This window comes from Schistocerca serialis, chromosome 2 (assembly GCF_023864345.2).
Source record: "Schistocerca serialis cubense isolate TAMUIC-IGC-003099 chromosome 2, iqSchSeri2.2, whole genome shotgun sequence".
In the NCBI taxonomy this organism is placed as follows: Eukaryota; Metazoa; Arthropoda; class Insecta; order Orthoptera; family Acrididae; genus Schistocerca; species Schistocerca serialis.
Genome location: NC_064639.1, coordinates 1,020,419,479 through 1,020,434,716, shown reverse-complemented (window position 1 = coordinate 1,020,434,716; position 15,238 = coordinate 1,020,419,479). Strand labels below are relative to the sequence as shown.

Below are 15,238 nucleotides of genomic sequence, written 5' to 3'. Positions count from 1 at the left end.
CTTCCAGTATGAGATTTTCACTCTGCAGCGGAGTGCGCGCTGATGTGAAACTTCCTGGCAGATTAAAACTGTGTGCCCGATCGAGACTCGAACTCGGGACCTTTGCCTTTCGCGGGCAAGTGCTCTACCATCTGAGCTACCGAAGCACGACTCGCGCCCGGTACTCACAGCTTTACTTGTGCCAGTAAAAAAGTACTTGCTCCATAGATCATGAATACGTCACTTCGTAATGATGTGGAACGTGTCAAGTTAACAGAAGCTGTCTAGAGAAGATTTTACGTTAGACAAAATATTACATGACACTCAATCTTTTTTTTGTGGGAGTTAGGATATTACCCACTTACTATATCCAAAAGTTTCTCTAATGAGTAGAAGGATTTGCCATTAAGATTTTATTTTAATTTCCTTTTTAATGCTGTCTGTCAGACTTTTGATGCTATTAGGTAAGTGACCAAAGACTTTTGTGGCAGCGTAATTTACCCCTTCTGAGCCAAAGTTAGATATAACCTTGAGTAATGAAGATCATCCTTTCTCCTAGTGTTGTAGCCATGTACACTGCTATTACTTTTGAATTTGTTTGGATTGTTAATAACAAATTTCATAAGTGAATATATATATTGTGAGGCTAAGTGAAGATTGTTTTGATTTTGTCTGTTTGGTTTCCAGAAGGGTTTCTCAACGGAAAATGCTATATATACTTTCACTAATGAAATATTAAATGCTCTGAGCAACCGGAGGTCAACTGTTGGGATTTTTTGTGATCTATCAAAGGCTTTTGATTATGTAAATCATGGAATACTTCTAGATAAGCTCAAGTACTGTGGTATGAATGGGACAGTGTTAAAATGGTTTAAATCATACCTAACTGGAAGAGTGCAGAAAGTTGAAATAAACAGTTCACATAATATGCAAAAAAACTGGTGATTCTCAAACTGGGGAACAAACAAGAATGGTTCGGTCTTGGGTCCCCTGCTGTTCTTAATATATATTAATGACTTGCCATTCTGTATTCACGAGGATGCAAAGCTGGTACTTTTTGCCGATGATACAAGTGTAGATATCACACCCGACAGACTAGAATTAACTGGCGCAATTGTAAAACGATGTTTTTCAGAATATCACTAAGTTGTTCTCTGCAAATGGGCTCTCATTAAACTTTGACAAAACACAGTATATGCAAACACAGTATATATGGTTCCACACAGCAAATGGAATGACCGCATTAATAAATATAGACTTCGATGAGAAATCGGTAGCTAAGTTAGAACATTCAAAATTTCTAGGTGTATGCATTGATGAGGGGTTCAACTGGAAAAACCCACTGAGGATCTGCTGAAACGTTTAAGTTCAGCTACTTATGCTATTAGGGTCATTGCAAATTTTGGCGATATACATCTGAGTAAATTAGCTTACCAAGCCCATTTTCATTCTCTGCTTTCGTATGGCATCATATTGTGGGGTAACTAATCATTGAGTAAAAGAGTGTTCAAGGTGTGTGGAATTTCAGTTGCATCAGATTGTGTGGGTAAGGCCTCTTCCATTAACTGCCTTGATTCTTGTAGTGAACATTCAGATCATACTTTCTCTGCAACATTTAAAAGAGCCTGATGCACATGCTTCTGGACTTTTTAATAACCTTACTTAATGTAGCACAGTAGTTTTTATAATATTTGGCTGTTTCTGGGTCATTACTGTTTCTTGTTGTTAGATACAGTTCCCTTTTGTGGTTACAAGATGTTTTTATTCCTTTAGTAAGCCAAGGTTTTTTGCATGGTTTCTTATATTAGATTTAACTACTTTCTTGGGGAAACAGTTTTCAAATTCTCTTACAAGTGTATCATGAAATAAGTTATACTTTTAATTAGCATCGGGTTCACTGCCGTATAATGACTATTTTTGTATGGTTAATTTTTATATACTGTGGTTCTGAACGATTACCTGTAATCTTCTATCTGCGAAAGTAAAGACTGTATGTGGCCCTGAGATGTGTATTGCTTCTGACAAATTGAAATAAACTGTTATCGAAATTGTTGAAGTTCCTGGAAAATACGCATTTGATTGTAACAAGGCGTTCTACAGTCTGACAGATGAGTAATTACAAATCTACATATTACCTGTGTTGCATACTGTTCTTAGGTTCTGAGAAACTTCTGCCACAGTTGTAAAATGGAGTACTGATGCAAGACAAAATAAAAAAAACTGTCCTGTATATCTGCAACACGTATTTACAGTGTAGTTTACCCAGATGAGTTCTTACATACTGTAGCCGAAACTTTTCATGAAGTAAGTAATTGCTGTAAAAAGTATTTCTCAACACAGCTTGTTTCACATTTTGACTCGCCTGTTTTAGTATTTTTCCCATGTGCAAAGATTCTTTGATCACGTTGTTTCGCAAATAATATTTCCACATTTAATGTAACATGTTAACTCTATCTCAGACTGTGTAGGATATACTTACCGATAAACGTTTCTCTTTACTTTGTTTTTGGGATCACTTGCAGCTTTTGTTAGTTGTGAAACTTATCATTTAGGGCCATGGGAAGTCCACATGTACAAGCCATCAAATAACTATGTTTTAAAAACACTTGTAAAGTATGCTTACCACCAAACTATTTTCTCGTAGAGCCTTGAGAAGCATACTTACCATAAAATTAAAATTACTATTGTGAACGTCAGGAAGTATACTTCCCCTCAACTTAGTGATTTCACAAAGCTTTTGGTAACAGTTTTTACGACCTTAATATGAGTCTGACATCCTGTGCCAGCAGTTTGTACCAAATTTATAAGAACTGCCACAACATTCAGTATATGTTTGTCGTGAGGTCATTACAATTGTTACTTATGAAGTTGGAAAAAATTGCTTCCTTCCTTCACTGGCAAATACACCTGCCACTAAAAGAAAAGCTCAAAAATGTTCGATGCTGGTATATATACCATCATATCTTTTAATACTAAATCACAAAATAAAATTACAAATATAACTTTGTATAGTCAGTACATCTATACAAACAAAAATGTTAACGTTTGTTTGTAGAAAATCTTAAATCTCCGAAATCTATTCACAGTTTGCTTTGATATTTTGAAGCAACGGATATCTTTGTTACCTTCTGCAGCGTCATCTCTTGAACATATATGCCGGATGTCCCCCCCCCCCCTCCCCCACCTCTGTCACCTCCTATATTTGCGAAACTAAACAAAATGCAATTGGACAGGTAAACAATCATCACTTTCTGTGCAAATTACCTTTTTGTTACCTATATTTTTGTTTCTTTCTTTTAGTGGCTCATGTATGATGGCATTGGCGCCATAATTTCCGCCATAATGCGCAGAGCATGGGCTGCCTACAACAGGGACCACGACAGAGCAGGCAACATGCATTACGAATAACTGTGTTATAGCTGAAACTGTGGACCATTTCCATTATTTAACTTATCAGTATCCCGGAAGGTATAACGCTTAGAGCAGTGAGACCAAGTCTACCTCCATTAATTCTACCTTTTGTTTTCGTTATTGTAGAAAAAAACATACAGAAATGTTCGCCTCTTTGTGCGTGATGTTTGCTTACTTGTAGGGATTCTGCATTGCTGCCCGCTGTGTGAGCCGTAGACAAAGGTGCGTCCCTGGACTATTGCAGTTTTCAAGTTTAATTTCATTTCGGGAATACGTAGGGGGATGGCTACGTTATGTGGGACAATATATATAGCGAAACGTTGTACATTGTTAGCAAAAGCCTCAAACGCACTTGACCGATTTACTTCAAATTTTTACACGATATTCTAATAAACACAGAGAAGGGACATAGGCTGCATAATTTTTAATGTATTTAATTGTATAAAAATATATATTTGGAACATATATATGAGATACGTTGTTAGCAAAAATTCGGAGCAGTTTTTGTCCGATTTCATTTGCCCCTAATAATGGTGTTAAACCCACAGTGGCCTTCCAAAATGAAGTGTGAGGTTTTCATATTCTCTCGTACAGAAGTGATTCCCACACTTAGCCACAGAATTTATAGTGTGTTGTTCATTGCACCCCCTTTCTATCACCGCACAAAAATTAGCGACTACACGAATTTTTTCCCACATTCGATCTTTTTTGGTCTTCATTGACAGACCTAAAACTTCCATTAGTGTAAATTTTGCCTAAGTGTTTTGTGATAAAATAAACAATGACATCGATGTATACGTCAAGATTTCTGAATACGAATATTCCGTGCTTGTCAGGGTGGAGTTTGGATCGAATTGGCAACGAAATTAACTTTAATGTAACGTTTACAAAAGTCGTTTTTCTGTCATTATCCTCATTGGTATACTTCTGAATTAATAATGTTAACAAATTATTCGACTATGCTAATGGCGTTATAGCCCTGTCAATAGAGATCAAAAAAGCTAAATATCGGCAATAGTTCGTGTAGTCGGAAATTTTTGTAGAGTGGTGGGAGGAACTGCCTCGAACAACATAGTGGAAAACCTGTCTGGTGTAGGATGAGGGTCGAGGTGGGTGTGCATTTGAATGTCACTTTCGTACGTTTTCCTTGAATAACTTGAAAACCGTGGCCTCCAATGCAAATGTATCCCAGTATGAAATTTAACAAAATAGAATTTACTACAAAAAGCACTGAAATTAATGGGTAGCGAGTGAGAGAATATGAAAATCTTGAGCGTGGTTTTTGAAGGGCATATATAACATTGCCGGTTGCATAAAAAGACGTCTTTAATGGCAGCCGATGATACTCTAATAAACATTTTGTCAGACATCTTTTTTAATTACCTTGCTGCATTTGTGCCTTGAAAATGACAGCGTGTGCACTTGTCGAAATATCTTTGGCCAGCAAAGATGTCACCTGATTCCATTCCCGCAAATTATTCATATATCATTTGTATGCTGCATCCATTTGAATAATCTCATTTAACAAGCATAGTCTTCAATTCATGATTTGTTAATGATACGAGAATGGCAATAGACGTCATCTTTCTGATAACTGCAATAACTGTACAGGTAACTGCACAACAGTTATTACAGCCCACTATGCAAATAAATTATAGTCACTAAACAGGTTTTATGTGTTACATTTCGTTAAGTAATCAGCTAGCTGCATCATACTTCCACTGCTCTGAAATGTAATAAACATTTGTTATTTGTATTAATACGTACTGCAATCTGATTCAAGTGTCTGTTGTAATCAAGCTAACAATGAACAGCGTTAAAGCAAAACACGGATAGAGAGATAACCTGTGAAAATAAACACAGCTTGTCCCACATTTGCTATTACAGGCTTCTAAGGGTTTTAGAGGGTGCTCGCTACATAAAATTTCGGTGAAAAATCCATGAACGGAAAGTACCGTTTTGGTGTAAAGTAAGTTTGAAGGTCAGATCATTTACAAATCTCCAACGTTACGGCACGCACACAGCAGAGACAATGACCTCTGACCTGCGTGATCTACAGGAGTCCACCGCGTAGACAAAGTTTCGAGTACTCGCTGTCCTGTTCTCTTCTACTTGACGAAGAACGTTCTCTTCAAAATTGCGAGTGCAGTGCGTCCATGCAGCACAACAGTCAACTATCCAGGCTGCGAAAGTGTCAGTTTCTCGTGGCTGTTGTCGTAGTCGGACAAAGATGGTATGTGATGTCATAATTACAACAGAGACTAACGACCGCTGTTCTCTGAGTGCGTGCCTTGAAGCGGGAGATTTTTAAATCAAAGTGGTACATTTACGGACATGGATTCCTGATCATAACCTTATCTTCTAAGTCTCCTCTACAATCCCAAGGAGCCTTTAATAGGACTTGCGAAAAACTCTTATCTGATAGTTATTAACCTACCATGATGATTAGGTCTAATACGCTGTGAAACGCGGGATCATTACGCCTTGATATCGCCTATTAATGTTCAGTTCATGGATGTTTGCAGGTGAATGCAACGTGGGGCCTGCTTGAAGATACAACGTATAAGTGGGGCACAATATGGGAGAACGGTTCTGGAAATGGCGTTCTGGGCGCCGTGGCGATGGACGAGGCGGACTTGGCGGACGATGGGCTCTACACGTGGTATCCCGAGTACCTGTTCGTGGAGTACTCGCGTCCCTACATGAGAGCCGGCATCGCGTGCCTGGCTCCGCGGCCGCTGCTTCTACCTGGCTGGCAGGTCCCCATACTGCCCTTCTCATCTCCCCTGTGGGCGGTCGTTGGATGCTCTGTGATCTTCGCCACGGCCGCACTGTACGCTGCAAAGAAGCTCTCTGATCAGGTTCTTGGTGAGTTACAGCTTGGTTCTCATCGTTTAGTTACTTATGGGTGCCATGGTGCTGTCATGTGCCACTTGCAGTGGGAGTCTTTCTCATTGTGGGGTATGTTAGGTTCCACCTAAGCAACTAGTGCATTTGAGAGTCTACCATTCTTCAGTTTTACGAGTACTCTTAACATATCGAATTTTAGCTTCGACACCTGGCTTTACACGCCATTATTTGTAACCACGTGCAATGCTAAATGTAACGTAGAATTGTACAGCAGTAATTCTGAAAATTCGTTTGAATTCTTCGTTGTGGGCACCATAGTCTCCGTAAATATAAAGAACGACATCATTTCTGCAAGGCAGTTACTTTAAAGAGTATTCCATTGAACAGTAGTGCCCAGTTTCGAGCGTATGTTACTGAACCAGATGGAGCCGTGGTTTGCACACTGGACTTGCGTGCAGCTACTCGGATTTAGAATCTCCGTGATATCCCGAATGAATGCTAGGATGGATAATTTGAAAGGGTGTGGCTGATTTTCTTCGATCTCCTTGTCCACTCAAAGTTTGTACCCTGTTTCTAGCGACCTACTTGTCTATGCGATGTTAAAGTCTTATCTCCCTTCCTTCCTTCCTTCCTTCCCTCAAGTAGGTGCTCGCCATCATATGCAACAACATATAAGCATTGAATGGAGGTGAAAACTGCAGTATGTTTTTAGTAAATGCGGATAGACTGAAGGAAGCGAACCCAGAGAAGATAAGGAGTAAAAGAGTTCATATGGACATATGGCCGTAAATGCGTTCCAAAGACGATTCACGTACTTGAAGGTGGAGATAAACGATCTTTGACAGTGAGACCACTATCAGCAACACGGTAGGTGGCCCCCCTGAATCGGGTAAGCCGGACAGTTGGCATTTTCCACAACAGCTGACATTATCTGTACTCTTTACAATGCGTGCAGTTCTAATTATCTACGGACTTACCTCCATGGCGACGGGTTTGTAGTAGTTCTTTATACAGGCCACTACTGTGTTGGAGTTTTTGTTCAAAAATGGTTCAAATGGCTCTGAGCACTATGGGACTTAACATCTATGGTCATCAGTCCCCTAGAACTTAGAACTACTTAAACCTAACTAACCTAAGGACAGCACACAACACCCAGCCATCACGAGGCAGAGAAAATCCCTGACCCCGCCGGGAATCGAACCCGGGAACCCGGGCGTGGGGGAAGTTTTGTCATCCGTCTTTCTCGCAGATGAGGCTGTCTTTACCAGGAGCGATATTGTCAACTGTCACACTGCAGTTACAGTAAAAATCTCCATGGTATGGTTCACAGGTCGAACCTCAGTCTGTGGGTGTGAATTTTTGGCTACCTCTTGGTGGGATCAGTCATCCATCCCCAGCGCCTCACAGACGAGGGGCGTTCCTGTTTCCTCTTTTCCTCTTGTTGAAGATGTACCTTTCATGCACAGAAGGGCAATGAGGTTAGTGGACGATGGCGCTCCAGCTCACTACCATCCTGATAGTGGACCCAAAACACTAGTACAGACGTAACAGCCTCAGTTCACTGGAGCATTCTCATGTTTGCTTTAAATCAGAGATACCTACACTGCCATTCTGTCCATCTTCCGATGTGAGTACCACGCTTGGACTCTATTTCAGACCTGATTTTCACATGACCTTTGGGGCTCCACTTCTATTACCATACCGAATTGGGGCCAGAGTTCAAGCATCCGCCACTTGTTGGCACTGCACTATGACGTCACCATTGAATTTTTTCTATATTTCCTATCGCCAATATCTATGATTTTTAAATTTTCCTGCATCACCCATCTTTGATTTTTGATATTCCAACGGAATTTGGAATTTCAAAAATCCGAGAAGGCTGATGGTGTGTTGTGGAAGGGAATAAAAAATATGCTAACTGGTGGACGGTGGAGAAAAAAAACTTGAAAATGGCGGATTGCAGGATATTTTAAATAAAAAAAGGCAGTCTTTCGAGCAGAAGGACCCAGATTCGGTTCCTGGTGTCACCTCTGATTATTATGAGGTATAGAGGACCGGAACAGGACGACTCAGCGTTAGAATGAAATTGCAGTGAAGGATGAATGGTCAAGGGAGATAACTACTGAGTAGTCCACCCCTGGAAGCTGAGTGGTCAGCGCGTCGGAATGTCGTACCTAACGGCCCGGGTTCGATTCCCGGCTGGGTCGGGGATTTTCTCCACTCAGGGACTGACAGTTGTGTTGACCTTATCATCGTCATTTCATCCCTATCGAAGCGCAAGTCGCCGAAGTGACGTCAACTGGGAAGACTTGCACTAGGCGAACCGTCTACCCAACGGGAGACCATAGCCACACGGCATTCACATTCACTACTGAGTTCTTATATGTTTCTTCTTGAAACTGAGGCACAATTTCCTCATCCTGAATTCAACTATGATGTGATGGAAATCAATATAATTTAGTTTGTTTGAATATGTACGTGATCAGGAAACGTCCATATAAATCAATCAGATAGTGAAAATCCGAACAAATGTAAACCAGTGAGCTTAAAAGCATTGCTCAATTTCAGCTCTTAAAATCCCTTGTCATAGCTACCAAAATACCTTCGCTGGCTACCATTTACGCTGTCTCAAAGTACCAGAGGACCAGGGCGAGGAAGGAAACAGACCCTTTGTGGAAACGCCCGAGACGTTGACACTGGAGTCATTCTACACATACACGGGGGATAGGTGTGATGATTCTCTCGTCTCGCATAAGACTGGACACACAGCGAAGTGCCTGGCGAACAGTGAGAAGTGTGACAAAAACGGATGGGCACCTGCAGGCACTAGGGAGGAGCGTCAAGAATGCACAGGAGAAAGCATGTGAATTCTTCCGGCTTTGCAGCTGACGTTCTACCTGCCTTCGAAAGCAAGAACGTGTCGAGAGTTCCAGCACTCCACATGCACTGGGAGCAGTGTACACAAAGCGCGAAGAATTCACACAGGGAGGCCTGTCAAAAAAGTCAGCCTGCAAAAAAGAGAAAGGCAGCAATACCAGAGTGATGCACGAAATTTCCACTCTCCACCAAGAGTCGTAGTCATGAAATGTGGCTATCAGTCATCGGGCGGAATTGCAAATTTAGTCTTCCAATGACAGGATCGTGAGACAAGAAAATTTCGACCAGTTGTTAAGCAGAGAGGTGGATGGGATGTGAAGAAGGTTCGGAGAGTCAGCGAGGAAGCAAGAGCACATGGGGGCTCGTCTATATATCGGCAACATTAGCATTCAGACACCCTAATATCGCAGCTTCGCTCACGCAAGCGACAACAGGCAGACTAGCCCGAGATCGGACTTGGGGCTCGCCACAAAGTCGCGGGTGTCGATTAGAGCGGCCGACTCGTTCCTCATAGCTCCGAGGTGACGCACCCTACTGAACGCAGCTTCTCCCGCAGACAGCACTATATGACACATGATCATCAAAAGTTATATATACGAAGACAGTAACTAGTTCTCGAAAGAACAGTTACTGTTGATGACCGTGCAGCTTTTCCCTGGAATAAATGATGACTGACAACCTCAGCTGCCGACAGGCGTTGTTGTTATACCTCGATGTGGACAGTTGATAATGTGTGCCCCGACCTGGACTCGAACTTGGGATCTCCTGCTTACATGGCAGACGCTCTATCCATCTGAGCCACCGAGGACGCCACCCGCCACAAATTTCTTTCCTGTGCTAACCTCTTCATCTCTGAGTAGCGCTTGCAACCTACGTCCTCAATTATTTGCTTGACGTATTCCAATAACTGTCTTCCTCTACAGTTTTTGCCCTCTACAGCTCCCCCTAGTACCATGGAAGTCATTCCCTCATGTCTTAGCAGATGTCCTACCATCCTGTCCCTTCTCCATATCAGTGTTTTCCACATATTCCTTTCCTCTCCGATTCTGCGTAGAACCTCCTCATTCCTTCCCTTACCAGTCCACCTAATTTTCCACATTCGTCTATAGCACCACATCTAAAATGCTTCGATTCTCTTCTGTTCCGGTTTTTCCACAGTCCATGTTTCACTACCATACAATGCTGTACTCCAGACGTACATCCTCAGAAATTTCTTCCTCAAATTAAGGCCGGTATTTGATATTAGTAGACTTCTCTTGGCCAGAAATGCCTTTTTACCATAGCGAGTCTGCTTTTGATGTCCTCCTTGCTCCGTCCGTCATTGGTTATTTTACTGCCTAGGTAGCAGAATTCCTTAACTTCATTGACTTCGTGACCATCAATCCTGATGTTAAGTTTCTCGCTGTTCTCATTTCTACTACTTCTCATTACCTTCGTCTTTCTCCGATTTACTCTCAAACCATACTGTGTACTGATTAGACTGTTAATTCCGTTCAGCAGATCATTTAATTCTTCTTCACTTTCACTCAGGATAGCAATGTCATCAGCGAATCGTATCATTGATATCCTTTCACCTTGTATTTTAATTCCACTCCTAAACCTTTCTTTTATTTCCATCATTGCTTCCTCGATGTACAGATTGAAGAGTAGGGGCGAAAGGCTACAGCCTTGTCTTACACCCTTCTTAATACGAGCACTTCGTTCTTGATCGTCCACTCTTACTATTCCCTCTTGGTTGTTGTACATATTGTATATGACCCGTCTCTCCCTATAGCTTACACCTACTTTTTTCAGAATCTCGAACAGCTTTCACCATTTTATATAGTCGAATGCTTTTTCCAGGTCGACAAATCCTATGAAAGTGTCCTGATTTTTCTTTAGCCTTGCTTCCATTATTAGCCGTAACGTCAGAATTGCCTCTCTCGTCCCTTTACTTTTCCTAAAGCCAAACTGATCGTCACCTAGCGCATTCTCAATTTTCTTTTCCATTCTTCTGTATATTATTCTTGTAAGCAGCTTCGATGCATGAGCTGTTAAGCTGATTGTGCGATAATTCTTGCACTTGTCAGCTTTTGCCGTCTTCGGAATTGTGTGGATGATGCTTTTCCGAAAGTGAGATGGTATGTCGCCAGACTCATATGTTCTACACACCAACGTGAATAGTCGTTTTGTTGCCACTTCCCCCAATGATTTTAGAAATTCTGATGGAATGTTATCTATCCCTTCTGCCTTATTTGACCGTAAGTCCTCCAAAGCTCTTTTAAATTACGATTCTAATACTGGATCACCTATCTCTTCTAAATCGACTCCTGTTTCTTCTTCTATCACATCAGACAAATCTTCACCCTCATAGAGGCTTTCAATGTATTCATTCCACCTGTCTGCTCTCTCCTCTGCATTTAACAGTGGAATTCCCGTTGCACTCTTAATGTTACCACCGTTGCTTTTAATATCACCAAAGGTTGTTTTGACTTTCCTGTATGCTGAGTCTGTCCTTCCGACAATCATACCTTTTTCGATGTCTTCATACTTTTCCTGCAGCCATTTCGTCTTAGCTTCCCTGAACTTCCTATTTATTTCATTCCTCAGCGGCTTGTATTTCTGTATTCCTGATTTTCCCGAAACATGTTTGTACTTCCTCCTTTCATCAATCAACTGAAGGATTTCTTCTGTTACCCATGGTTTCTTCGCAGCTACCTTCTTTGTGCCTATGTTTTCCTTCCCAACTTCTGTGATGGCCCTTTTTAGAGATGTCCAATCCTCTTCAACTGTACTGCCTACTGCGCTGTTCCTTATTGTTGTATCTATAGCGTTAGAGAACTTCAAACGTATCTCGTCATTCCTTAGTACTTCCGTATTCCACTTCTTTGCGTGTTGATTCTTCCTGACTAATGTCTTGAACTTCAGCCTACTTTTCATCACTATTATATTGTGATCTGAGTCTATATCTGCTCCTGGGTACGCATTACAATCCAGTATCTGATTTCGGAATCTCTGTCTGACCATGATGTAATCTAATTGAAATCTTCCCGTATCTCCCGGCCTTTTCCAAGTATACCTCCTCCTCTTGAGATTCGTGAACAGGGTATTCGCTATTACTAGCTGAAACTTGTTACAGAACTCATTTAGTCTCTCTCCTCTTTCATTCCTTGTCCCAAGCCCATATTCTCCTGTAACCTTTTCTTCTACTCCTTCCCCTACAACTGCATTCCAGTCGCCCATGACTATTAGATTTTCCTTTCCCTTTACATACTGCATTACCCTTTCAATAACCTCATACACTTTCTCTCTCTGTTCGTCTTCAGCTTGCGACGTCGGCATGTATACCTGAACTATCGTGGTCGGTGTTGGTCTGCTGTCGATTCTGATTAGAACAACCCGGTCACTGAACTGTTCACGGTAACACAGCCTCTGCCCTACCTTCCTATTCATAACGAATCCTACACCTGTTATACCATTTTGTGCTGCTGTTGATATTACCCGATACTCATCTGACCAGAAACCCTTGTCTTCCTTCCACTTCACTTCACTGACCCCCACTATCTCTAGATTGAGCCTTTGCATTTCCCTTTTCAGATTTTCTAGTTTCCCTACCACGTTCAAGCTTCTGACATTCCTCGCCCCGTCTTGTAGAACGTTATCCTTTCGTTGATTATTCAAACTTTTTCTCACGGTAACCTCCCCCTTGGCAGTCACCTCCCGGAGATCCGAATGGGGGACTATTCCGGAATCTTTTGCCAATGGAGAGATCATCATGACATTTCTTCAGTTACAGGCAACATGTCCTGTGGATACACGTTACGTGTCTTTAATGCAGTGGTTTCCATTGCCTTCTGCATCCTCATGTCGTTGATCATTGCTGATTCTTCCGCCTTTAGGGGCAATTTCCCACCCCTAGGACAAGAGAGTGCCCTGAACTTCTATCCGCTCCTCCGCCCTCTTTGACAAGGCCGTTGACAGAATGAGGGTGACTTCTTATGCCGGACGTCTTCGGTCGCCAATGCTGTTGGACCCCGAGTACGCACTGTAAACAACGCAGGAAAGTGCCTGAGAGGTTTCATCGCATACACGATCCCGAGAAATGTGAGCTTGCTTTAGAAAACGTCGTGGCTCGCGCTAACGGCTTCTGGGATTGTGTAATTAAAGACGCCATTGAAATAAAAATCAGCGGCAACACAACGAGCCTGCAGCTCAGCACGGCGTGGGATCCGCGAACACGTGGTTGAAGCGGACACACCGAACGCCGCGTCAACGTGTTCCCATATATGGCGATCCCGTAGGCGCCAGTGACGCAACAGCAGGCAGCTAGAGTATATAAAGGGCGTACCAACAGCCGACTGGCAGTTATACGACTTCAAAACGGCCAAGGAGTCCCTGGCCGAAAGTGGGCATCTTGAATTTGCCCACGCGATAGCCTGATTGGCTAATTTTAATGGTAATTAACGCAGAAAAAGCGCAGCACATCTGACATTTATTAACAACTATTTCTCAAAACAACGAAAATTTTTATGACTGATATAATTCTGTCTTCTTGAATTTTGTGTACATGCCAAAGGATATTGAGAAAAAAATTGCAATCGGTGTAGTTTCTTTCGCAGCAGAAGGGATAACACGATTTGTTACAAGGTATCCAGATCCGCCTGATTTCAGAACTGAAGTTTTCATACAACTCCATCACTTTACATTCAAGGTGTTCGGAAATTCTCGTTAGGACGTACAGAGCGGTGTGAGTACATAACGTTTTTAATAGAAACTAATGTCCGGAAACGTCATCCAACGAAGCTACCGAGGCTCAAAGATATAGGCGCCGGCGCCTGTAAATATACGTGCATACAGGGTGATGGAGAACGGTAAATTTATCAGTCTCAGACAAGTGATCCTGCACCGAAAACGAACGAGTCGAAAATGCAAGCGTAAACCGTTCTCATACCACTGGTAGTGATGTTGTTGTTGCTGTTGTTGTTGTTGCCTTCAGTCCTGAGACTGGTTTGATGCAGCTCTCCATGCTACTCTATCCTGTGCAAGCTTCTTCATCTCTCAGTACATACTGCAACCTACATCCTTCTGAATCTGCTTAGTTTATTCATCTCCTGGTCTCCCTCTACGATTTTTACCCTCCACGCTGCCCTCCAACACTAAAATGGTGATCCCTTGAGGCCTCAGAACATGTCCCACCAACCGATCCCTTCTTCTAGTCTAGTTGTGCCACAAACTCCTCTTCTCTCCAATTCTATTCAATACCTCCTCATTAGTTATGTAATCTACCCATCTAACCTCCCTGTATTCTGAACACGGTTGATTAAAGGTGTGCTTCCAAGTGTTCTGCCGAGTTGTTGTTTTCGTTTTACATGCAACTATCGGCTGTTGTGGCGAACCTGTACACAGAACACTTGGAAGCAAAGGCATTAGAATCTGTGAAATCGAAAGCAATATACTTCTATCGGTACGCAGAAGAGTCAATTGTGGTGTGGCCACAACGAGTGGAAGAGTTTCAAGAGGTATTTGAACATGTACCAAACGCTGTCTATCGTAATTTAAAATTCAATATCGAACTTGAGAAAAGGGAGCAACTACCTTTCCTCGACGCTTTAATTACGAGAAGAACGGATGGATCCCTGGGTCACAGTGTTTATAGAAAACCTCCAGGTCTCAGGCCATTACCGTCAGACTCTGTTCCATAGAACTAAAACACTTTTAGGTAAGGAGAGTATCACAGAAGAATTACAACACCTACGAATAGTATTCCAGAGGAATGGGTACTCCGATCATCAAACTGAAGTGGCGTTGCAATCAAAGTCAAGAACGCCTTAGAAAGAGGTTGAGACTGTGACCTGACAATACAGTCCAAGAATCACTTAACTACCTGATGCTGGCCCAGTATCCGGAAATATCGGTAGACTCCTACGTTAATTTCGAATACAGTGTGTTACTCTCTCTTCAACGAATATAAAATGTTCTATTTTTAATGTTTAGCGCGATCCAAGTCTTATGCAGTATTACACAGCGACGACGACAACAAACCTTAAGGATTTTGTGCAAATTGATTTCGCCCCCAGCAGTCTACGAACTTTGAAGGACGTATATTTTGGTACAGGCATGGCTGGAAATAAAGTCACTGAGA

The 15,238-nt window shown here is 42.0% G+C and overlaps 1 protein-coding gene across 1 annotated transcript in view; it reads left to right on the top strand.

The window, feature by feature from the left end:
- The window catches only part of LOC126456600 (glutamate receptor 1-like), a 192,915-nt gene that overhangs the window by 117,803 nt on the left and 59,874 nt on the right, over positions 1 to 15,238 (top strand). Inside the window, exon 4 of the mRNA XM_050092345.1 lies at positions 5,916 to 6,258. Within this exon, the coding sequence (XP_049948302.1) occupies positions 5,916 to 6,258 (343 nt within the window). The remainder of the gene's footprint in view (positions 1 to 5,915; positions 6,259 to 15,238) is intronic.